This window comes from Carcharhinus amblyrhynchos, chromosome 34, assembly GCF_965287045.1.
Source record: "Carcharhinus amblyrhynchos chromosome 34, sCarAmb.v2.hapA, whole genome shotgun sequence".
Classification (NCBI taxonomy): domain Eukaryota; kingdom Metazoa; phylum Chordata; class Chondrichthyes; order Carcharhiniformes; family Carcharhinidae; genus Carcharhinus; species Carcharhinus amblyrhynchos.
The window spans coordinates 1,315,177-1,339,316 of NC_137357.1; the positions used below are offsets into that span (position 1 = coordinate 1,315,177).

Genomic DNA, 24,140 nt, shown 5'->3' on the forward strand with positions numbered 1-24,140 from the left:
AGTGTGATTCAGTGAGGGTATAAAAAGTCTGGGGATCAATTGTTCTGTTTCTGTGCACATGAGTTGATAAGTGTCCGGTTAATTCTGTCTTTGTGTGTGTGTGTGTGTGTGTGTGTGTGTGTGTGTGTGTGTGTGTGTGTGTGTGTGTGTGTGTGTGTGTGTGTGTGTGTGTGTGTGTGTGTGTGTGTTTGCACTAATATTTTAAAACCCTTTTTACCCACCACATAGCCCCTAGCCCTGGAACTCTCTCCCCCACAAGCAGGACTCTGGGACTGAGAACAAGCCTTACCCCAGGCTCAGGAATTTGAATTTCAGCTCCCTCTCCCTCCCGGTGCTTTACAGTGAGATGGAGAAAGAGAGACTGGGAATGCCACAGTCAGGTTCCACAGGGAATCCAACACTGCAAGAGGACACACCCGACACTCAGGGCCTCTGTCTCTTTCCCCCATCATCTCCCCGAGCCCCTGACGTTCCCCAACCGTTCTCTGTTCAAACTGTCAAATGTGATTGATCTATAATGGAACCAATACATCCATCGAGGATTCCACGAGATATTTTGAACCATCAGTGATTCTTTTAGGCACAATTTGCAACCCAATTGCTCTGATATTGCTCATTGTGCAATTAACTTTGCGACAATGCATCAATGATTCAATGAAGAGAGTGTCAACGCCTGTTGTGAGCGGAAGCAGATATGTCTAATTTGAAATAATAACCTATTGAAGGCCCAACAAGGAGAATACAACAGGTGCAGAACCGTGAAGGAAGTCTAAAATAATCAACGCAAATCATTGCCAATGATACCAGATTCGATCTATGTTTTGCAGTGCAGACTCACCTCAAAATGAGTAAGGGTTGGCAATTCAACAATTATTTGGGGGAGGAGGCTCCACACTGGTGTGACAGGCCCGCATGTGAATATAATGGAGGAGGCTAAATCATCGCAGATAATCTACAGGCAGAAATGTTGGTTTGATGTTTCACATTTGTTTCATGGGTTCAGCATGCCAGACTTCAGCCATTTTACACCCGTCCACGTGATATCAAGGAGCGACTGAAGGTGCTGGAAAATGATCAGTCATTAATGCAGATTATCCAAAGCCAATAGTGTGGAGTTTGTGTCGTTTTCACACAGACAGCTGATCCCACAGATCACAGATAAGAGGGCTCATTTCTGGCAGTTAGCTAAAGTTCAACAGGCAGGGAAGCGGCAGGGCACCAGGCACCAGAGGCAAATATTCAACACATTACCAACTGCTGCATTCAGAATTATTGAAACATCTGGATTGAAAGAGAATTTTGCATGATGAGGACAGAGAGAGTTGATATCAGAGTAAGGTAGTGACTTGGGTGAGGGAAGAAGGAAACACATATGATGGAACGCAGGAAAATAGGGAGATAGAAAAATAACAAAAAAAAACTGAACGTAGGCAGGGTAGTCAAGAATGGGGAAATGGAACAATTAGAGATATGTAAGGGCACAAATGATAAAAACTGACGACTTTAATTTATATAACGCCTTTTACACACTCAGAATATCCCACAGAGAATCATTGCCAATGCTAAAACTGCCATCAATGAAATAAGATACAAAGTGTTGCAGTGAATACAGCACAAACAAGAATGGCACGTATTACAAACTATCCGGGTATTTAATCTTTTCCAGTGAGTTTGTCAGTGAATAGCGATGTCTTAGCATAACGATTCCTCACAGCAGACACACAATATGTTGGAGAGCGGAAGATTAAACAACCACTACAACAATGACAGAAATAAGAGGCAGAGTAACCAGTGGACAAGTTAACCTTACAAATTATTTGCATTTTATTATGAATCTCCGGTTGAATCATTTACCCGATTTTTTTTTTAAGTTTGTGATCAGTAACCTGCAGAAGAGAACACATTTAACACATTTAATCTCTGATCACAGGAACTGTTTGTCTGTGCGCTGTTCTTCAGTAAGAAGCAACTTGGAGCGAAACCCCACATTATGTGAGTGAACAGCTTAATATTTAACACGTCTCAATATAAAGAACTCCCACACTCAAGTCGTCTCATTGCAACTTATTGGAAAATGGGGAAAGTGCTGTGCATAATATTTGGTGTCTTGCTGCTGGTGCAGGAAAGTGCTGTCCAAGAAGCCCGCGTCTACGCTCTTGAAGAAGACGGTCAGTATATCTCATGGTTGCCAAAATACGGATGTTCCTACTCTGCATTGTAACGCGCTTTTTTTAATACAACTTTCTATCACTCGTATCTATCACTGGTTTGGATCTCAGATCTGGCAAATGTCACCGCTTTATTCCTGCCAAAATCTGAATGATTTAAGTTTAAATTCAAACAATGTTCTTCAGCTTTATTTTTGTCGTCCGTCCTATTCCCATACACATCCCCCCCACCCACCCGCCCCTCCTCCCCCCTTCCCCCCCACCCACCCGCCTCTCCTCGCGCCCCCCCCCCCCCTCCCCCACCCTCCTCCACAATCTTCACATCTTTATCTCCTAAAAGGTTACCAGGCACAAAATTTTCACAGAACTCTGCTCTCCAAAAATAATCAGCCGAATCTCATCACTTCCTCCAAGGCGAACTTACTTTCTCCAGTTCCCTCACTGCTCCTCACTGATACTTGATTTCAAATCTTATCACATAATTATTCCAAAGTGCATTATTATAAGAAAGTCACTAATAAATCTAATCAGGTGTACAAACGAAAAATAAATAAATATAAAGTGAACGGAATTTTTAACTCACTGACACCAGCAATGATTTTTTTTTTGAACAATGAATGTAAACGTTAGAGGAAGCTCGTTTAGCACTTGAAGGAGAAAGATAATTTTGTAAGATTGTATTTTTACAACCGCCCTCAACTGCATGTAACAAAACCGCCTCGGATTGCTGATGTTCTCATGTCTACCGTCTATTTCATCACCCATAAATGCAGACCAAATATTCCTCTTTTGTTTTGTTTCAGAGGCGAGGTTCAGATGCAGAATACTTGGAGGGGTCTGCCGATATGGAAGCTGCGCACCGGACCGGGTTCTTCCGGTTTCTAATCTGTGTTGGTATGGCCAACACTGCTGCGCGGATCCAGCACTTTTGCAATGAAATATTTGAATTGTAATCGTTTCCTTAGCAGCCAGCTTCAAATCGGCCGTCCTTTCATTGTGGCTGCAACAGATCTCTGCATTTCAGAATTATAAAATATATCAATAAAACTCACTGGACTGATCACCGATTATTGTGCAGATCTGGTTTCTCATCCGGTTTCTATATTCCTGCATTAACACAAAGGGAAAATATATCAGAAAATGTCACACTGGGGACATAGATTCATTCAGTGAAGAAACGGCCTTCAGGCGACCACTTCTGCTCCATAAATATCGATCACTAATGGCAAAGTAAACATATTTCTCTGTACTTATCCCATATTATTGAATAGTAAAACAATTCAAGCCCATTCAAATCCGTTTTAAGCTTGGAAATGTTATGACCTTGCCGACCTTCCCAGGCAGTTTATTCTAATTTCACATTACATTTTGAGTGAAGAAGTTGCCTTTTCTCAAATCTCATCTGAGTCTCGTGGCCCTCATCCTAAAAGTATGCGCCTTCATTATTCACCCCTCAACCAAGGGAACCGGTGTTTTTTCATTCATCCTCTCTATACCCCTATAATCCTATCACCTAAACCATGCCTCCCTGAAAGTTATTTGCTCTAAACAAAGGAATATAGAAAACAGAAGCAAGAATTATCAATTTGGTATTTTGAACCTATCCTCCCAATCATCTTGATCACGGCTGTTCATCAAGTTCAATATCCTGACCCCCACCCTCCCTACTATATCCATTGAGCCCGTGAGATCAAGAGGTACACCAAATTTATTATTCAAAACACACAACTGTTGGGCCCGACTACTTTTGTAGTAGTAAATTTCATCGGCTCGTCACTGGCTCTGGTCGATTATTTTCAGCTCACCTCAGTTCTAAAAGTTTTATCCTTTCTCTGAAAATTACGTAACCATTTTTCGACATCCAACCAATTGGAACATTCTTTGTGATTCTGCCCTGTCCAATCCCGTTGGAATTTTATGCGTTTCTACAAATCTCCCCTCACTCTGCTAACCACCAGTAAAAACAATCCTCACCGAGGAGTATCTTCTCATATGACAGACCTGCCATCCCAGGAACCAGCCTGGTAAACCTTCGCCGTACTCCCTCTATATCAAGGGCATCGTTCCTCAGGTAAGGATACCGAATTCAGGATATGGCCTCAAAAATGCCCTGCACAATGTTAATGAAATATCCCCATTGTTATACTCAAATCCTCTTGCTATTAAGTCCAACATACCATTTTCCTCTGTTACTGTCTGCTGTAGCTGCGAGCTTCCGTTCAGATAAATAATTTAAAGACAATGAAATTCAATCCTTTTAAAAAAAAAACAAGCAATGCCAACTCACTTGTTCAAATGCTCCATCCCAGGCAGCATTCTGGTAAATGTCCTCTCTACAGCCTCCAGTGTTACCACATATTTCCGGGAGTGAGGTGACCAGAATTGCACACAGTATTCCAGCTCTCATTCGCCATTCCCTCATTTTGTTTCTCCTCCAACAGTGATCTTGTCACACTGATCAGAGAGAAATCAATCTGTCACTGCTCTGCCATTCTAACCATCCAATCATTATCAGCTTTTAATCAATAAACACTCTCCAAAGCATAGTGTCATCTGCAAACGTGTTAATTGTTCTCCCGTACCACATTACTATCCATGTTGCTATGAATATAATAAACTAGAAACGTTCCAGTGCTGATCATTATAACTTTGGATACCGGAATGCCGTCCATCGAACAGCCTCACACCATAATACTTTGAGTCCCAATAGTAAGCCAGTTTCTAATCCAGCTCGCCAAGTTTCCCCAAATTACACTGGCTTTAGCCTTTTCAATCAATCTCCCAAGTCGGAACTTGACAAATATTTTGCAAAGATCCACAAAACTATAAGAACTGAACTTCCCTTGACCACACACAAAAAAAAATCGACCAAAATTGTTCGGCATGACATCCATCTGACAAAACCATACTGGATATTTATTATTAACTGATGTACTTCCAACTGAATATTCATCTTTTAAACAAAGCGCATTTTGGAAGTTCGAAATGACAGAACTCTTAGAAACATTAACAGATTAAACCGGGACTGCAAGCCAACAGTTTCCTGAAAGTGGCAGCAGGAGAGGGGCACTTGGCCAAGAAAATGCGTGTCATGCCAGCCTTTATCTGTCGGTGTCTGGAGTATAAGAATTTTGCAGCTAGTTTGAACTTTAATCAGATAGGGAACACAGAGTACAGTTCTGTTTGGCACACGATAGGATGTGATGGATCTGGATAGGGTACAGAAAACATTTAACAGTTATCTGCTTTGGATGGTGTTAGCTGCGAGGAGAGTTTGGGCAGAGATTGTTCGATTTCACTTGAACTTTGGAGAATTGGGTATCTGATCGAACTTTGCAAAATGAAGAGAGTCGTGGATAAAATGGACAGTCGAACTCGTTTTCCAGGGGGAAAGAAAAAACGCCAATTATTAGGGTACCAAAGTTGAAGGCGAAATGGTGAATGCTTGAAGGAAATGTAACAGGTAATTTCATTACACGGGGGAGGGGGAGAGGGTAGGTTCTTGAATGTATGGTCAGTGGAGGTTGTAGGAACAGATTCAATAACAACGTTTAACAGGAGTATTGACGGTTACATGAATAGAACAAAGAACAAAAACAGCCCGGGAAAGAGGCTCTTCGGCCCAACGATCCCTTGGCGCCATTTTAACATGGCCAGTCCCCCCTTCATCCATGACCCATGATCGGGTGTTCCGGTTTCCTCCCATATTAAGACGTGCGGTTTCGATGCATTGACCTGGACAGGCGCCCCACTGTGGCGATGAGAGGGATTTCACAGTAACTTCATCAATCAATAAACTGAACTAATGTGTTAAAGATGTTTATTTTTCGAGGTGCGAGAATTATTGGCAAATTGAACCTTTATTATGGATCAATAATTACCCTTGGAAAGATGGTGATCAGTTTCCTTCACTGCGTACAGTCCAGTGTAGGCTGCTAACACATTCATCGTGTTGTTAGAAAGTGATTGGATTGATTTGGGTCCATCAACACTGACAGAATGGTGATATGGATGAGTTTCAATGCTCTGGTTTTGACAGATCAGCAGAGGCTCAGAATGAATCAGACATTCTTAAAGCTCTGTTACTAGAAATGTTGAAAAATGTGAGTCATTCTGGAAGATCTGTGAAATGTGAGTAAATATTATTGCATTTGGAAATATATATGTCGTTCAGCAATATTTTTATGAGATTTTGTTTGCCTGTGATGGTGTTGTTGTATCGGCTGCCATACACTGCCTATCGCTAACTGCCATTGAGAATATGTTACGAACTGCTTTCTTGAACTGCTGCAGTCCACATAGTGCAGGTCCTGCTCGGGGTCCGGTTCCGTGATTTTCCCCAGAGCAGCAGTGAAAGAAATGCATTTTTTTCCACGTCAGGGTTGTGGGTAACTGGGAGAGATAAAGGATTTGTGATGATGTTCTGATATCTCTACCAATTTGTCCATCTAGCTGGTAGATTTCTCGGTTTGGACTGTGCTGTGGAAGTGACCATGTTGCTTTGCTGCAGTGCATCTTTTAAACGCTGCACACTGCAGGCAATGGGACGGGATGAGTGGAGAATCGATTTCATCGACGGCTCGTCACTCAAGCTTGCCAATTTTTTCATGGATGATGCCAAGCTTTCTGAGTGCTGTGCAAATTGGGATAGATTAGGTAGAAGGCTGTGCATGTTTGGTTGTCGGCGAGTTTTCTTTTTGACGTTTGCTTGTTTAGATCAGAATAATATCAGGAAGAATAGGGTTTCTGAATGGATTGCTTGCTGTTAGTTGTTGGCAGGCATGATCCAGGAGGAGAGAGTTCCTGATAACACGCAGTTAGTGTGTCGTTACCAACAGCTAAAGGCCGTCACTGGACAAACGAATCCACAAATCACTTTTCAACTATTTTATTGAAAATAAGTTGTGGACCTCACATGCAGGAATATAGCACGTTAACAGGCAGAAAACAGCGCGAGTGAGGTGGGTCCACATTTAACCATCCCTTTCTTAATCTCCCCTTGGAAAATTGTGTTTAAATTGTTCAGTTTTACCAACACTTCTTGTGTTTATGTACTGATAAAATGACGGTCTGAGCTCATGAATATTTCTGTTTTAATGACTGTAACAGCCGAATGATGGTTAGAATTGTCGGGTGATAGTGTTGGGGCCTATCTGGAGTAAATGAAAACTAATGGATTACTGGATATAAAGTTTGAGGAATTAAAATAAAGAAGGAAAGTTGGAAATCTGACTGCCATCTTCACATGTCACGGCGCCGTCAGTGGTCCCGAATGCTCGCGGTAGTGCTGGGATACAACATCCTGTTGTATTTAGTTGCTGGGGAAATGCTGTGGACCCTCCCCCTCACTCCAGTGACAATTTAAATTACAATAAATGAAGATAACGGAACCAAAACATTGATTAACCTGTTCTAATTTTTATTTAATGGTATAAGAAGGAAAGTTTTTACAAAGTAATTTTCAAATGCACTTGGCAAATATTTCATCAAATTTTGAATCATAATAATGGCTCCGTTCCACAATGCAATGCGATGTAACAGCTTTAATATGGACAGTGCAATGCTAGAAATTCATTCTACGTTGTTTTTCATTGTTCATTGAACGGAACGTTTCTTTTTTCATGCAAAGCAAAGAGAGAAATCATAATTCATTAAGCATAACATGAAGTAATGTCCAATTAATTTTACACAACAGCAACATTTATATCTGGAGTTACAGCATATTCAACATGGCGATATTTGTGGAAAAGTGAAGGGGCGTCCCCTTTAAATAAGTCATATGCCTGTGGACGTCACATCCTGCTTGTGTTGATGGCGATGATCTGAAACGGTAAAAGAAAAGTGAGTGAGAATTACAAACATTTCCACAATCAGGTCAACATTTCACAAGTATTTGTGTTATATTCCAGTTCAGCTGGCAGTTTCTTTCTATCAAATACACACTGCACATTGCTTCCGATACTGTCAATGAAATGTACCACAGAAAATACTGCAGGAAATCACAAAGCAGAAACCATGTGGGACAGGTCACATCCCTACACTGCGGCACTCCCATTGGAAAGAATCTCATAAAATACAGTTTAACACTATAATGTATGCTTCGGTGATGAATGGTCACTGCCCAATGGCGGTTAAGAGTCCGTGCTGATGCCACAGACAGCATTATTTTACTTATCTGTCGTGAAAGGAACGCACAAGACGGGATCAATGCGGATCGACTGAGAACTGAGGGGGTAAAGAAACTTTTCGTGAAATTTGGGCTAAACATATCTGCTTTGTTTTATACAATTCGCGGCAGGAACAAAAACCAAATGTCAAATTATTATTTGATTGACTGGGATTCACTTCAAACCAGAGCGATTATATTCCACACAAGAGGGCGGGAGTCTCCAGTCATATTCGGAAGTGATAATCAACTCAGAATGTTCTCTCAGCATTGGGATTCCATGAAGGACATCAGAAAGTGACCTGGATTTCCTCGTAATACCCATGAAATTCTAACTTTCAACCTGAAGTCAAGTGTGTTCCTTAAATTAGTGATCAATTAAACATTGCACTTTTGATTGGGTGAATTTTAATGGTAGGTTGAAAACAAGTTTTCACAGCCCCTCAGCTGGAGCTAGTTCATTAGAAAGCAGGATTAATGTAGCTTCAGAAGCAATTGGTCAAAAACAGAAAACTCCTTCACTGTGACCTTGTCTGGAGCTTCCTGAAACATGGAGTCACAAGGACTGTGCTTGGTGGAATGATGTAATTTAATTTAAAGGTTAATTTCAATCCAAATGTCTAATGTAAAGGTGAATTTAAATCTAAATGATGATAACAGGCATGCGGGGATGATTTTAGGAGGAAAGTCTAAATAGTTTGGCGCTACGTGCATTTGGTATTCAGAAGAATGAGAGGTGATCTCATTGAAACATAGGATTGTAATGGGAATTGACAGGGTAAACGCTGAGAGGATGCCGTCCCCATTAAAGATTCTAGCGCCAGACTGAGGAGTCTCAGTATTAAGGGGCACCAACATAAGACTGAAATTTGCAGAATTTTCTCCTCTGAGTGGGTGGTGGATCATGGCACAGAGAGCTGTGGAGACAGAGTCCCTGTGCACAGTTAAGTCTGAGATAGGCAGATTGTTGATGAATAAATGAATCAAGGGTGACGGGGAAGGGGGAAGAGAGTCAATGTGATGAATGTCTGATCAGTCATGATCCGGTGAAGGGTGAACCAGGCTCGAGGGGCTGAACGGCCTTCCCCTGTCGCAGTTTCTTGTCAAATTATTTTGTACTGATCCCAATCGAATTTCTACAAAACGGAACATTTAATGATTTATCTCACCCAGAGTGTCGAGGTCACCGCTGGAACTTGTCAAAGTGAAGATACCGTCAGGGCTCCGATTCAGCAGCAAGTGCCCACTCTGGGAGTCAATGGTTCCAGTCTCAGCGTCGTCATAGTCTGTCAAAGCAGGAGCTGAGAAGTAATCGCGTTTGATTATAGCAATATATAGCTGAGAGATAATAGCAATTAATTAGTAATAAAGGACAGTTAGAATCATACCCTTAAATGTCTATTATCTCAACAATTATGGGTCAGAAAGAACTGTATCTCTCATGGCGTGGAAATCACTGAGTTTGGGCGCATTGAGTTATTAGGCTAAATATTGTCGTAGTATATTCAAAATTTCGTTCAATATAATCACCTTGCTAATGAATCACCAATCCCTTAAACCCACACTCATTTCACAGCCCAAAATACTTCTGGGAAATGCATGGAAGTTTAAAAAGAAAAACGTTAAAATGTTTTTTTTCGAAAGGAAGCAAACGTCATTTAAATTTCTGGGAACTACCATAAGACATTGTTTCAGGCTTTGAGGTTCTGTAACTGAATTATGCTGAAATATCTGAGCTACTTGGCACTGTCATTTCATGGTGTGCACGTCATTGTGTACACATTTGGAGATTTCAGAAGCTTTTTAGGTATTACAGAGTGAGAAGACTCGGAAGGAAATGGTAGGATATGAACTTCGACTTACCCTGAATAGAGGAGGAATCCTCTTCAGAACATTCTGATCCAGGATCTGTGTCTCCCAAACTGTGACTGGTGTAATATTCAATCTGATTGAAGGAGTCAATGCTTGAAGAAACTGGTAAGCACAAAATGATTGGCTATTAGACAAATTGTCTGCGGTTGTTTCATTACGTTTTTATGATGATCAAGAACGATTCAGAAAGTCGACGTCGACATCACAACAATTTCAACGCCACTGTGACAATGTCCTGACATTTGATCGTGGCACCAGTTTGGGAGAACAGTGAGCAGACTGACTGCAGTGGTTTAAGGGGAAGAGCCAGCGTCACATTACTGGGGCAACTATGGATGGATTAATGATGTCACTCTGGTTCTGAACAGTCCAATGTGTGAGATATCAGTGAACAGAAAATAATGTGAAGAACAAATCTGTTCCGGCTGGGTCAGTGGACAGGGTTTTCTGATACAGAATCCCTTCCCACTTCCATATTGTTTCACTGTCTTTTATCTCCAGAGATGAAAATCCATGAGTAGTGAAAATGGAGGTCGCAGGCAAGACACAAAAAAAGGCTTGAATAGTCTAAATTGGAGCATTATTTTCATTCTGTTCAGTCATTCTGGATAAATCTCAGTCCTCAATACTGCTAAAATTCTTGTGAATTATTTTCGAACCTCTCCTGACTCCTGTAGCCTTTGAATAACATCATGCTCAGAGACATGCAATCCACTCCACTATCTGGTTGATGTTTAACTTCATTTTACCCGACATATTGAGTTTAAATTCACGCCACATACTTTTTGGATGCTGGCAACAGGACAGAAAATACACAGAAAGTATTAGACAAAGTCAGCAGGAGTGGCAATGAAGAAAGGTCATTGACACGCACTGTTGGACTTGTTTATCTCTCCAGCACTTCTGAGATATCCAACATTTCTCTCTCTTTTGGTTACTCTAGAAATGAATTATTGTGTTTGTTTTCACTTCACTCAACATTTTTTTTTTAACATTCTGCATCAAATCATTTTTGGACCATTGCCTTTTAGTACATTTTCTGAGCTACTTCGTTTATTTTGCACTCCACTGTAATACGTAGAATTTCATTTCTTTCTCAACGTGTTTGAATTTGTCTGATGCTTTTGTTGAGTTTCATTTATCAATCGTATGACTTTCACAGGAAGTGTGTTTACTTTCACTAGTAAATTGCTTCAGCACTTGTCTGACCACCAAAATTTACTACCACTGTTAAAATGTGATGGTAAACCTTAAGTTATTGCAATAAATCATAAACATGTGATCTCAGTACCCATTTGTGTAGAACACCAGTTATAATCTTCTTCCGCCTATAGAAACATTTACCCCATAAATTCGTAGATTACTACAGCAAACTGGTTCTAATTTTAAGTTTGCTCCATGATTCTGTACACACCTAGAAAACACTTATATATAGTGCAATTTACTGCTTATCTGATTAATTCTCCTTTGCGATGTATGTTTTAAGTGCATTCACTATCACAAAGTGTAAAAGCAGAAGACATTTTGGGTGCTGCACTATTTCACTGTAAATGACAACAAAGTAATAGAAACAAAACACATGGAAATTTTCTCAAGGGGTGAAATAGTGCTCAGGTCGACCCTCAATAGAATATTGGCCATGGATGACAGTTCCTATGAAATGTCATATCACCGATAGTACAACACCTTCTCAGCACTGCAAATCGTGTCAGACTTGATTCAGTGGACCGAGCTCTGGAATGGAACTTGGACCTGGAAACATCTGAGTCAGAGGCATGATTACCATGGACTAAAATGGAGCTGACCGGTATATTCTGTTCCCATTCATTTGTGTATGAGTTTGTTGTTTCACAAACGAATTTTGGACAACTGGAATGCATTTATGGTGTTAATCATAATTGTCCAGTTGCCATTTGTACGATTTTCACGCTTTTATGATGTGAGAGATCCAGTAATGAAAGGTGTACTGATTGTTCTTTATAATTTATAATTTTTGACATGCAGATATTTTTTCCCTCACTCTGTCGGAATTGGATTAATGTCCCTGCTAATAAATTTCAGCAGATTGATGTATACTTTCCAAAACACTCTCCTTTTCCCTTTCTGATCACGGTGTCAATATTTGTTCTCCATCAGTAGTGTGGAATTACACTCCTTACTAATGATTCAGTGAAAAATTGGAATGGTCCCTCTGCTAGAATTTTCTTTGAAAATGCATGGATGAAAAAAAAAATGATCTTAATGTGTTTGGTGCAAATGGCTCTTTTTTTTGTAAATCTACCATCACTATTTAAATCCTCTGCCGTCACATGTTTAAGTGTTATCATGATACAATCTGCAGAAAAAAAGTTTAATATTTCTGCCATTTCAACATTTTTGATTGCTATTAAAACAGTCCTTGTCGAAAGCACGTGAAGTATCTCTGAATTGCCAAAATTATTTCTGCTTTCATTGTATACTGTATTATTTTATTTAACAACCTATGAATCACTGTTTTAATCGTCTTTGCCAACTTACCTAATTGTGTTCTCTCCCCTTCCCTGTTCGTCACCTCCCTTACCCTGGATTGCTGCCCACAAAATACAACACTTCCCCCCGCCACCTCCCCCAAACCCCACCCTCTCCAAACGCGCTATCCTTTTTTCTTCCTGCTTTGCACGTGTTTGCATTGGTTTCTTTTTTTCTTGTTGTTCTATGAAAATATATGTTGTCCTTGCTTCGGCTGAAAGTCATTTTAAGACTTTCAATATAAGGGGAAAAAAAAACCTTATTGTACTCCAGGCATTTCTTCAGATAACACTGTTTCTGTAATTCAATATCAGCAGTAATGTTATCAATTGATTTATGTTCAATCAAACAGTGTATCCATGATGATTTAAAACTGAACCTTGATGGTCGAAAGGAGTAGCCTATTTGGAATTTGGAAACAACTAATCTGCTCGCTATTTTTACACAGGTGACAAAAAACCCTCTTCAACAGTAACGGAGAATGGAAATCTATTCAAACCTCTTAATCCTCTAAAACCTACTGATGCTTTGTGACAATTCTCCTTTCCATTTCAAGGATGAGGAAATCGTGTTATCAACCAATCAGTGCACTGACGGTTACGGGAGGGAAACCTGAAGTTTTCAGTGTCCATTGAGTTTGAAATGAAATAAAAATACGAACCTGAGACACGGGAATGAGTGGAAACATTGCCAGGCGGAATGTCATCTATTTCTTCATAAATGGCTTGGTTCAAACCAGAAGGTGGATCCCTGACGCCAGTCGAAGGTCCTGATGCAGGGGGATTGAGACTGTTAGTATATTGCTACATTTACAATGAGAAATATAGTTCCTCGATGGCACTGATTTCACATCTCACTATTTGCTGAGGCAAAAAAATGATGGTCTGGAGAGGTTCTCCTTGTTACTCTGGATCATGAATAAAGTGATGATATCACTGCCTCATCACAACGGGAACTGAATCATTTTCAGCCAATATAGTCACAAATAACATATCGGTCAAGAATACTCGGTGCGTGTTCAGATAGAGGCTGTAATTTTGTTTATCTCCTGAAAACTAGTGGTACACAAGGCAATATTTCACCAAATTCCTTAAACACGTTTTAATATCGAACAGATCGCCATCTTGCCAGCAGAACAAATATGAATCTATCCTTCCCCCACTGCCTGACATTATTGCCTTGGAAGTACTTTGCAGGAAGCCTGAAGTCTCAGGACCCAAAACTGAAGCTTCTGCCTCAGAAAGAGTGAAGCTACTCACTGTGCATCCAGTATTGAACCTGCAATTCTCCAGTTTTGGCTGTGCTGAGGTGCAGAATTTGCACCGATGGTTGGGGAAATTCATTTCAAATAGTGTCACATCGCATCTCAAAATGGATCGAATTCGGTTCAAGAGGTTAACACTGGACATAAATCGGGAAGCACAGGTTTGCAACAGATAGTAAATTGAACTGAAATATAAGTTGCCAAATATTTACTAGTCTCAAAGTGCAAAGTGTTTGAATTCTATTTTTTGGATTATTTTTAGAACAATGAAACGCATTTCGAGGCTCAAGAATGAGTGGATAAACCAGGAATAGAAATGTGGATAAATCCCTCACTTAAATTTTATATTTCTCTCTTTCTCAAGCAGCTTGGAAGAAAGCATTAGCTGGATAATTTGTTTCTTCTATGGACAGGAGACATTCCGCGGGAACCAACGTAGCCCTCGGGGCTTTGAAACAGTTATTGATGTTTCAGTGTAAGTTCAGGGATATGATTCGAGCCTTACCTTTCATTGTTGATCTCCTCCTCATTACTGCCAAAAGGGCGATTAATTCACAGACCAACAAGACACCGAGTGATATGCAGATCACCAGAGGGATGGAAGTGTTTTCATCATCATGATCTAACGAAATATTCAAGAAAGTATTTTCAGGTCAAGTTCCACATTGTTTCTTAATGCTTACATGATTATCAATTGACAAAACGAAGCCAATGTTAACATGTCCCAGTTATGCATCTTAACATAAAATTAACATGAGTAGTTAATACCATTTATTAATAAGAAATACTTGAAGGTGTTAGTGATAAATCCGGACCTGATGAAAATACGGGAAACAAGACACAATTATTTGGAGTGATGGTTAGAAAGACATCTGAAAACATGATTCAAATTCAGGAAACAAGGACGGACCACCGTCACACAGTCCCAAACCACACCGCTCAGTGGGACACTTACCAGAACAAATCACACTGGCATCTTCCTTGTGATCACAGTCAGACTGAGCTAATGATGAAAAAGGACAGTCAAACAGAAAGGATTCACTTCCGGTGCATTTCACCTCATCCAGCCAGATAGTACCGTTACCCTGGACAAAGGCGGCCCCTCCTGTGGCCTCGAGAGCAGAGTCACAGCCCAGCTGTCTGCAGACAACACTGGCATCGTTCATATCCCAGGAATCATCACACACCGTGCCCCAGGCTCCATTACACCATATCTCCACTCTCCCGGAGCAATTCGTGATACCCCCAGCCAAACGCACATTTTGTCCTAAATTGGTCAAAAAAAAATATCAGTCATGGCATAGCACAAATGACGAATCAAATGCATTTTGTAAATTAAGAATGTGAAATCACCTGATTCTGGTTTGCAGCCGTTGAGATTTTCCTGCTCTTGTTTCGGTTTATGTCCCCCTGTTGATAGGACAAACATGTTGACTCCATGAGCTACACCAATATTTCAAATCACACCTGTAAGCAGAATGATTGATTGTGTCACCTGAACAAACGACACCTGCATCTTCCCAATGATCACAGTTGTGTTGACCCACGGGTCTGCCTGGCACTGCCAAAGGGTCGACTCGTGTGAAAGGCATTCCATCTCATCCAACCAAATCGGTCCTGATCCTACTCCGAATGAACCAGCATAATAGTCTATGGAAACGAGTGTGCCGCAATCTAACTGTTTACAGATCACTGCTGCATCATGCCGATCCAGTTTCTCCGAGCAAACTGTTCCCCATGTCCCATTATAGAGCACCTCCACTCTCCCCTCACAGCGATGTGTTCCCTTCACCAAACGCAGCTCTTTGTGCTCTGTCAATGAGATATGAAATATCCAGTTGATTCAATGATCAATTCTGTATTCAGAGTGCAATGTATCACATATGTTGTGTCAGTTAAATTCATTGTTTACCGGTATTAATTTACAACGGTCACAGAAAAAAAATACACAACTGAAATCAAACGATATAACCACGAGTAAGCAACATTGAATTTCAATCGAAATATTTGTGTGATGGGGAAAAAGAGGAGTTTTTATGCTAATTAGGGAGAGTTTGGTAAGTAGATCTCTGGATACATGTGACATAAAGGGTTAAAAATGCACTGACATAGGAAATGAATGACAAAGAGAAAGAAGGGGACACATCAAGACAGAGTGGACCACTCATTTGTCAATATTTCAGTCCAGAACAAATAACACAAACAGGGTTTGGCCGAATGACCTTCGTAACCGCTGTTCACCTGCTATTCAGGAATATATCTGACTTATGAAGTTTCATTAATAACTGCAGAAAATGGGATCATTACCAGAGCACATGATGTTCACATCTTCTTTATGATTACAGTCGTGTTTACCCCACAGTGCATGGGGACATTCCCAGAGAAATGATTCATTCCCAGTACATTGCAGCTCATCCAACCAAATTGGGTCTGTGTCTGGTCCAGTCGAAGTGGGAAGAGGAAGCTGCAATGCATTTCCACAACCCAACTGTTTGCAAACCACATCCGCGTCTTTCAGATCCCAGGAATCATCACAAACTGAGCCCCAGATCCCATTGTGATAGATCTCCAATCTCCCAGCACATCGGCTTCCACCACCAGAGAGCCTTAACTGCCTATGTCCTAATAGAAAATATACAGTGTCATGTTATACTTTCAATGCATTAACCTCACTGCTAAATTGAAACTACTGGATAATATAGATCTAAATGTAAACCTATATGTTAGGTGGTGTTGACAGTTAAATGAATCTATGCAGTAGGACACCTGTTCCATCTTACACAAAATAAGAAAGGTCGTGTATAAATATATATTTCAGGTATTCCTAACAACCTCTCTAACGTTTTACGGATTGTATCTAACCCATTCTCAGTGGTATACTTTCCTTTCACACTTAAGAGTGTAATTCTGTTAATTAGCTGTTCCACAAACAATGTTTTAAGCAGCTATTTACACTTGTTTTTCAGTATTTTTTTTGCCATGCATTTTTCAACAGGTTTTTGTAGCTCACACTTATGTATTGGACTAATCAGAAAATGCTGCAAATATCAAATAGCTTAGCAGCATCAGAGGGCCACGAAATAGACGTAACCTTTCACATAGCGACCTGTGCTGGAAATTGCTGCTAAAATCTCCAGAAGCCCCCTTGTTTACTCAATGAATTCAACTTCAAAAGCATCTAAAAACGTGAATGCAATCAAAACATTTCTAAATAATCGTGCACCTTCTAGTTCAGCAGCAGGGACCCACCACTCGTACAGACCTGAACTCACTCCCACCCGCTCCCCTCCTACACCACCACCAGCCCTGACTCTTTGATCTTCATCGGATTCTCTTCAGTCAATAAACAAAGCGTCAAAATATCATGGCCATTTTCAAAGACATCATTTCTCTCCACCACTGATCCTGCCCCAACAGATCAAGCCCACCAGCCCAAGCGTCCATGATAACCAGCGCCAATGAATCCACTTAAGGGTTTCGATTTCCGTCACATCTGATACTTTTTTTTTGCAGCAAACCTTTCTACATCCTTGTTTAATGGTCATGATATTAACGAAAGGGATACAGTATTGGAATTCCAGCTTCAAACCTCCACCTCCTCTCTGCTTTCTCCTTGTCTGTTGAAACCCACTCCTCTGATCAATACATTAGTCCCTCTTGCCGATTTAAACTTTATTTTTGTTGGTCTCAATTTACCGCCGGAAATTACCCAGAAATGAGCAAAATTGTTTAATGTGTCAAAATAGTTCAAACGAACTATGAGTTCACCCCCCCCACGCCCCCCCCCCCACCCCCCGATGACGTCCTGTTTTGCATAGCCGCGTCATTGTCGAACATCTCATCTACGTTCTCCCCAGGGAAAAAAATGAATTATATTCCCCGTTGACCAAGATTATATTTTTCCCTTTTTCAGTTCTGGAAAAGTGACCTGTTTATTCACCTGAGCACAGAACCCCTACGCCGATGCTGTCACTGCGATGCGGGTTCAATGTGAATGTGCTGCACTTCCGGAGATGCGATTCGTTTCCTTCACACCGGACATCATTCACCCACACAGGCCCTTCACCCTCTCCGTACTTTGAATTGGTATAGGCGGTTACCGCTTCGCCGCAGCCCAGCTGTCTACAGGTCACATTAGCGTCATTCAGATCCCAGAGGCTGTCCTGCACTCTGCCCCAGCTGTGGTTGGAGTAAATCTCCACTCGCCCATCACACCGACTTCCCCCATTCATCAATCTCAGTGACCAGTTTTCATCTAGGGATATAAAGACATGGAGAACGGTGGTTACAGTGCAGCAAATTATATCAAATTGATATTGCCTCCCACCAGAGCAGCTCCCTCGGTGCAGAGGTGAAGGATGTGGTGAGAGGCTGCTGAGCACAGTCAGACAGGAGGCTGAACACCCAGCGTGGCTGCTCTGAATCTGAAGCAAATATATTGATAGACAGATGGATAGATAATGAATGCGTATGGACTTCGAGGATGGGCCAACATTTGGGCGGTCAAATATAGAAATATCCTCTTTAATCCCAGCACAACTTGTTTTCATTCCCTTGATTTAGGGACTCACCCGAGCAGATGACACTGGCGTCATTTCCATGTGAGCAGTTAAACTCTTCCACGGATGAAACCGGACACTCCCACAACCAGGACTCGTTCCCGCGGCAGTTGTAGTTCTCCTTCCATATTGTCCCATTTCCCTTCCCAAAGGCTGCTCCTCTCGGGATTTTCTCTACCACTCCACACTGAAGATGCTCACAGACCACACTGGCGTCTTCTGACTCAAAGTAAACATCACAGAGCGTCCCCCAGTGCTCTCCATGCCGCACTTCCACCCGGCCGGAGCACCTGTCCTTTCCACCAACCAATCTCGGCCCAGGGTTTTCTGTTTCAGGAATAAGCAAAGACCCAAATAATTTATACATCGAAATTTGCAGAACACACGCCAGTTTATTTTTGTTAACGGGAATACACACTTCATACTGGCATTCATAATCATTGCCCAATAACCATAAAAGATCACATCGAACTAATTAATACAATTTGTGATGCTTTTAGGAAGGCGCTTCAACCCAAACAGAGCAGTCCATGCTGAAGAGAAAAGCTAATGTGTCATTGGCAGTATATACTGTTTTTCGGCCAGATCCAGTATCTATTTTAAATAAAATGCACTGTGTTTAAGCATTGCATTATGATGCGATTATTAAAAAATCTATATCTTCTGGAGCAATAAGCTGACCATAAAATGGTAAGTGCACCTCTAAAATTAGTCAGAATCTCGGACCGGCTAATTCAGAAAATAAACGTCTTTCTAAAAATTACTGTGTTATTCTGGAGGGTCTGCCCGCCATTGACACGTTATCCATGCTTTGAAACCTCCTCTAGACATTAGTACATTGTTTTTTCCACCTGAACAGCTGCATGTAAATCGTACCCGTGCAATGCCTTTACTGAGCTCATTCAAGTCTATACTCACCGGAACAGATCACACTGACGTCGTTCCTGTGGGTGCACTCGGACCGATTTACACGAACAAGGGGACAGTCTCTCAGGCTTGTCTCGCTGCCATCACATTCAAATCTATCGTTCCATATAAGTCCAACGCCCTCCCCAAAATAAGCCCCTCTTCGAATAGAAACGACCACACCACACTGCAGCTCGGCACAGATCACTGTGGCGGTATTCCAATCCAAGTCACGGTCACACACTGTACCAGATTCTCTATCGTTATGGATCTCCAATCTGCCGGAGCATGGGACAGCTCCGGATACTAGTTTTGGAAATCTGTGGGCTGAACAACACGAAAACATTAAAAAAAATATTATTATCAAAATATATTTACACGCCGGTAATTAGATTATATCATGATTGGCTCTGAATGTTGTTCCCCTTAGTTACCCCCTTATCTAAAAGTGGAATTGTCGAGTCAAAAACGTGGGATACGACCTGGATTAAATCCTCTGTCGGTGATACTCAACGGGCTGAATGCCCTTCTTCTGCAATAAGAAGTTCTATAACTAAAGATTTTTCATCAAGTTCAATAGGTGTCAACTGTTACTCTCTCCAGAAGCCGAATTCATTCTTACAGCGAGTCCCCTGGAACACTCTTCCCCCAACTCCCGATAAATTCAACCAACTGCTGGTTTATCTGAATAAATTCTGAGTACAACTGCCCCCTACCGCCTGTTGATGGGAAATATCACAAAGCGCAACAAGCGGACCTGAATCAATACATGGGATTATTTACCCAGGGACGTTCTAACTGATCAGCATCAAACAAAATTCTATATTTGTTTTTCGGCGCTGAAACGTGTTGGGAATGAACGGTCTGAAAGGACTTCAACAAGAAATGAAACAGTGGATCCCGGAATGTCGAAATGGTGATTAGCAATCTATACTCGAGCTTTATTCAGCGTCTATGAGCACAGGTCACAAAATGTGAAGCCAGATGCAAAGCATAATCAAAAATCCTCCTGGAGTAATAGCATTTCTATTTTGAGGCTGGAACATGAAGGGGGAGAGTTTCTGCTTCAAGTTTCAGTAACTTTGCTCGGTCTATAGCTGGAATGCGACAAACAATTTAGGGAACGGCAACCCTGTAAGGATCTCCTGTTCTGGAAACCAGTCCAGTGAGAGTCTCCCAGGCTACTGGTTACTGAGTCTAGACAACATCTCCTTCTATCAGTTTACACTGTGTGAAATCTGCCTGAAACTGCAGTAGCTTTAAATATTAAAACAACTAATCTCCATTCGTTTTATTCTGGAGAAAGTATCGACTGCCGCACATTTGTTTAAAATACAACCTCCTGAACAAATTGATCCAGCACAATTTATTCAAATACAACAGAACACTCCACCAATAACATTTCTGATCTCTCTCCCTGACAGACTCCAAAGGTAAACTCCGTCCGAAAAAAAACAAGAGGGGAAATCATATAGGAACATTTGGTATTCATCAGATTTAGGGAGTGAGAGGGAGATAAGTTTCCAAATAGTATCAAACATTTTGAGAAGAGGATTTACATGGCAGCTATTAAAACGACACGCCTGGAAAGACAGGGGATACCCAGCCAGTCCCCTCTCACACAAAATCAGAACATGTTGGAGCAATTCAGCAGCTGTGGCGGAATTAGTGGCGAGGGAAGAATAGAGGGAAGTTTCCAGTCCGCATGACTCTCCTCCAGACCCTTCCCATCCTCACTCCGCCCTTGGAACACCTTCAATCTGTCCACTGATTGCTGCTCTGAAAGTAGCCGCAGTGACTGGATAAGCGCTCTATGGCCTCCGCAATCAATAGTCAGTAAATGTCAAACACATGGACCGAGACACCCGGATTTAATTCAGAGACAGCCCCAATTCTGACGGAGTGCCGAATGATCCGGACTCCGCTTAAATGTACCTCTGTACATAGCCAGCCGATCAAAACATGTCTGACCTTTTGAGTCTGCACAGGCAAGACCGGGACAGATTAGTCCGCCCGGGACTCTTTCTCGCTCTCCTCCCAGGTCTTTCCGTCCGCCATCTCCCCCTCCCCCCCGCCCCTCCCCGCCCCCGTGGTTGCTGACAGGTCCTTCTATGTCTCCAGGCGTGTGGTTGAGTCCGTTGAGACATTGGGGGAGGGGAAGTGCTGGAGAGCGCGAAGGGTTGGGAGATCGGGATGACTCTGACCGTATCTCTGGGGGTCGAAACACATTTTCATCTGAGGGGACAATTTCTGGACTCCGATGCAAGACATAGCACAAAAAAGGGCGACTTGGATTTAAGCTGAAATAAAGCTAACGGTGCGGACAGATGAAGATAAACGGTTGCTGGGCAGAAACCTAATTGTTGTCCAGGATTTGCTCTATGTGGCCCTGGAATGATTCATTATTTGTTGAATGGTGATTGGAACTGAACAGTGAGGAACCAGGAGCGAACAACTCCTCTCCTGAACACAGCTAACAGCAAGAGCTCAGCTCAAGGACACAGCGGGCCTGTGCACGGTTGTGGTAATTGTTAATCACTCTCACTGCTGTTACTTTATTATAAACTTAAATCCGGGTGTTAATGTATCAACACTTCTATTTACAGAATATTGAAATTATTCACCATTCTCCTTGCGACTGTGGGCAGTCTCAGCATAATTGATCCGCCCTTTCCCAGACAGCAGGGTATAGATGATTGACAGATTTGTTTCTTTTACCTGAGCAAATCACGCCGGCATCATAGGAGTGCGAAACGCGACGATGACGCCATGTCACTGAGCGACATTCCCGCAGGGCGGTCTCGGTCCCTTCACACTCAACATCATACGTCACAATGGGTCGGGCTCCTCCCCCAAAGTGAGCCCCGCCTGGTGCAGAGACCGCGGTTCCGCAGCCCAGCTCCCCACACACAACATCGGCTTCCCGCTGGTCCCAGTCCCTACCATACACAGTGCCCCACTGTCCCCTGTAGTGAATCTCCACTCTCCCAGCGCACCGACTCTGCCCATTCGCCAGCCTCAGCTTCACCGACTCTGTAAAATACAGAAATAAACCAACAGTTATTGGCCAGCTGATGCAGCAGGTCAGAGAGGAATCAAGCCAAATAGGAAGTGTGTCTAAGATCTCAATAAACACGGGGATAACATGAAATAAAGAACGACGAACAAAGACACTGACAGCACAGGAACAGGCCCTTCCGCCCTCCTTGCCTGTACCGACCTGACTAACCGACTGAACTAAAAAACCCTACCGCTCTGGGGACCATATTCCTCTATTCCCACCCTATTTATTCACTTATCAAGACGCCCCTTAAACGTCAGTACGGTATCCGCTTCCACTCCCTCCCCCTGAGACATTACAAGTGGAAGCGGGAATATGGATTGACAGTGGGAAACATCCGCAAATCAGTTAGAAGTTGGAAACATCATTCGGCTGCGTCAGGCAGGAGTGTGGATGGGTGCTTACTTGATTCAATCCGCACAACTCAGGACTGTTATGGCCTGCGGTCCACCATACTGCCTGGACTAATATATTGGAATCCCAATCCGAGCATGGATTCGATATCTGCCACCAGTGTCAAACCAGGTGTTTCACCCTGCTGCAACCGGCTGAATTGGACAGTCAGGGAGTCTCCAGACCTTCCCGGGGCTGAGATGCGGCGAGTTTTCGGCGGGACCCGAATATACCGCTGGTCAAACGGCTCGACATTGCACTGCATTTCAGAGCTGGCTGGTAACTAGAGAAGTAAAAATTTATTTCCAAACGGCAGTGGGGAATCTTTGCCTCTCACCCTGCTCCTCGGGGATCTAATTTCTAAATTAGGGAGCAGAATTAAACATTTACGTGAAAACATTGCAAGAACATTTTCCTTCACAGCTGACAGGCAGACATTGAACCGAATCATTGAATACAAAGATACTGAAATTTTCCCAGGGATTTATCATTCAGTTGGATGGATTAGTGCAGTGAAATATCAGATATGAACTTGGAGGGCGATTACCTGATGGATCAGCCTGGCTGTTCCCTGGTCTGCCTGAAATGAAATTTTGAAAATTAGTCTTTGCTGGAACACGAGATGAATGAAACTGCAAAAACCATACATCACAAAGTCAACACCGAGGATTTGTGTTATTCCTTCACTATACGATTTCCAAGCATTTGCTGTTGAAAAGATTTTTTTTCAAATTACCACACCCGTGATACTGTGGCCTATGAATATCCTGGTCTCATTCCATTTTTTGAATACGTTTTTAACCACGTGTAACCGTGTTCCCAAAGAGGGATATTTTGTGTCAGTCAAATCTCCAAATCCACTTTAGCCTCTAGTTTGCATAATAAAATCAACAGGGCAGCGATTCTTGTCTCCCGTTGGATTGCTGAAATTTATAACTTGATCCATAGAGTAACAATGATAAAGTTACTCGAATATCTCTGCACCACCGTCCACAATACGGACAGTGCGTCATTTATTTCCAATGCAGACAATCCTCAGCTACCCTTATTAACTCTTCACAAACAATATCGCACGACTTCCACTTATGTTGTTCTCATTGCCAGAATTGTGGGATAACATTTCAATATTTACTCAAAATGTTGACAATTTCTATGGTCCAGCTGGAATCTCTGACCCTCTTCACCCATTCCGTCTGCCTATCTCTGGCTCCACTTTTCAGCGTTCAGTAATTCTCCCACTGAA

The 24,140-nt window shown here is 42.0% G+C and overlaps 2 protein-coding genes and 1 pseudogene across 2 annotated transcripts in view; all 3 read right to left on the reverse strand.

Annotated features, from left to right (window-relative positions):
- Positions 1-16,352, reverse strand: part of LOC145361211 (scavenger receptor cysteine-rich domain-containing protein DMBT1-like) — a 101,481-nt pseudogene extending 85,129 nt beyond the window's left edge.
- LOC145361224 (scavenger receptor cysteine-rich type 1 protein M130-like) overlaps positions 1-18,749 on the reverse strand; it is a 253,499-nt gene extending 234,750 nt beyond the window's left edge. The window contains exons 1-2 of the mRNA XM_080216861.1: positions 18,550-18,749; positions 17,919-18,233 (exon numbers count right to left, since the gene is read on the reverse strand). Coding sequence (XP_080072987.1) covers positions 17,919-18,210 — 292 coding nt within the window. The 5' untranslated portion in view covers positions 18,211-18,233; positions 18,550-18,749. The remainder of the gene's footprint in view (positions 1-17,918; positions 18,234-18,549) is intronic.
- On the reverse strand, positions 18,503-23,162 carry LOC145361225 (scavenger receptor cysteine-rich type 1 protein M130-like). Its single transcript, XM_080216863.1, has 4 exons — positions 22,961-23,162; positions 22,162-22,476; positions 19,456-19,770; positions 18,503-18,864 (listed from the first exon to the last, which is right to left on the reverse strand). Exons 1-4 carry the CDS (start codon positions 23,160-23,162, stop codon positions 18,503-18,505), a joined length of 1,194 nt encoding a protein of 397 aa, XP_080072989.1.
- Positions 23,163-24,140: the final 978 nt, after the last annotated feature.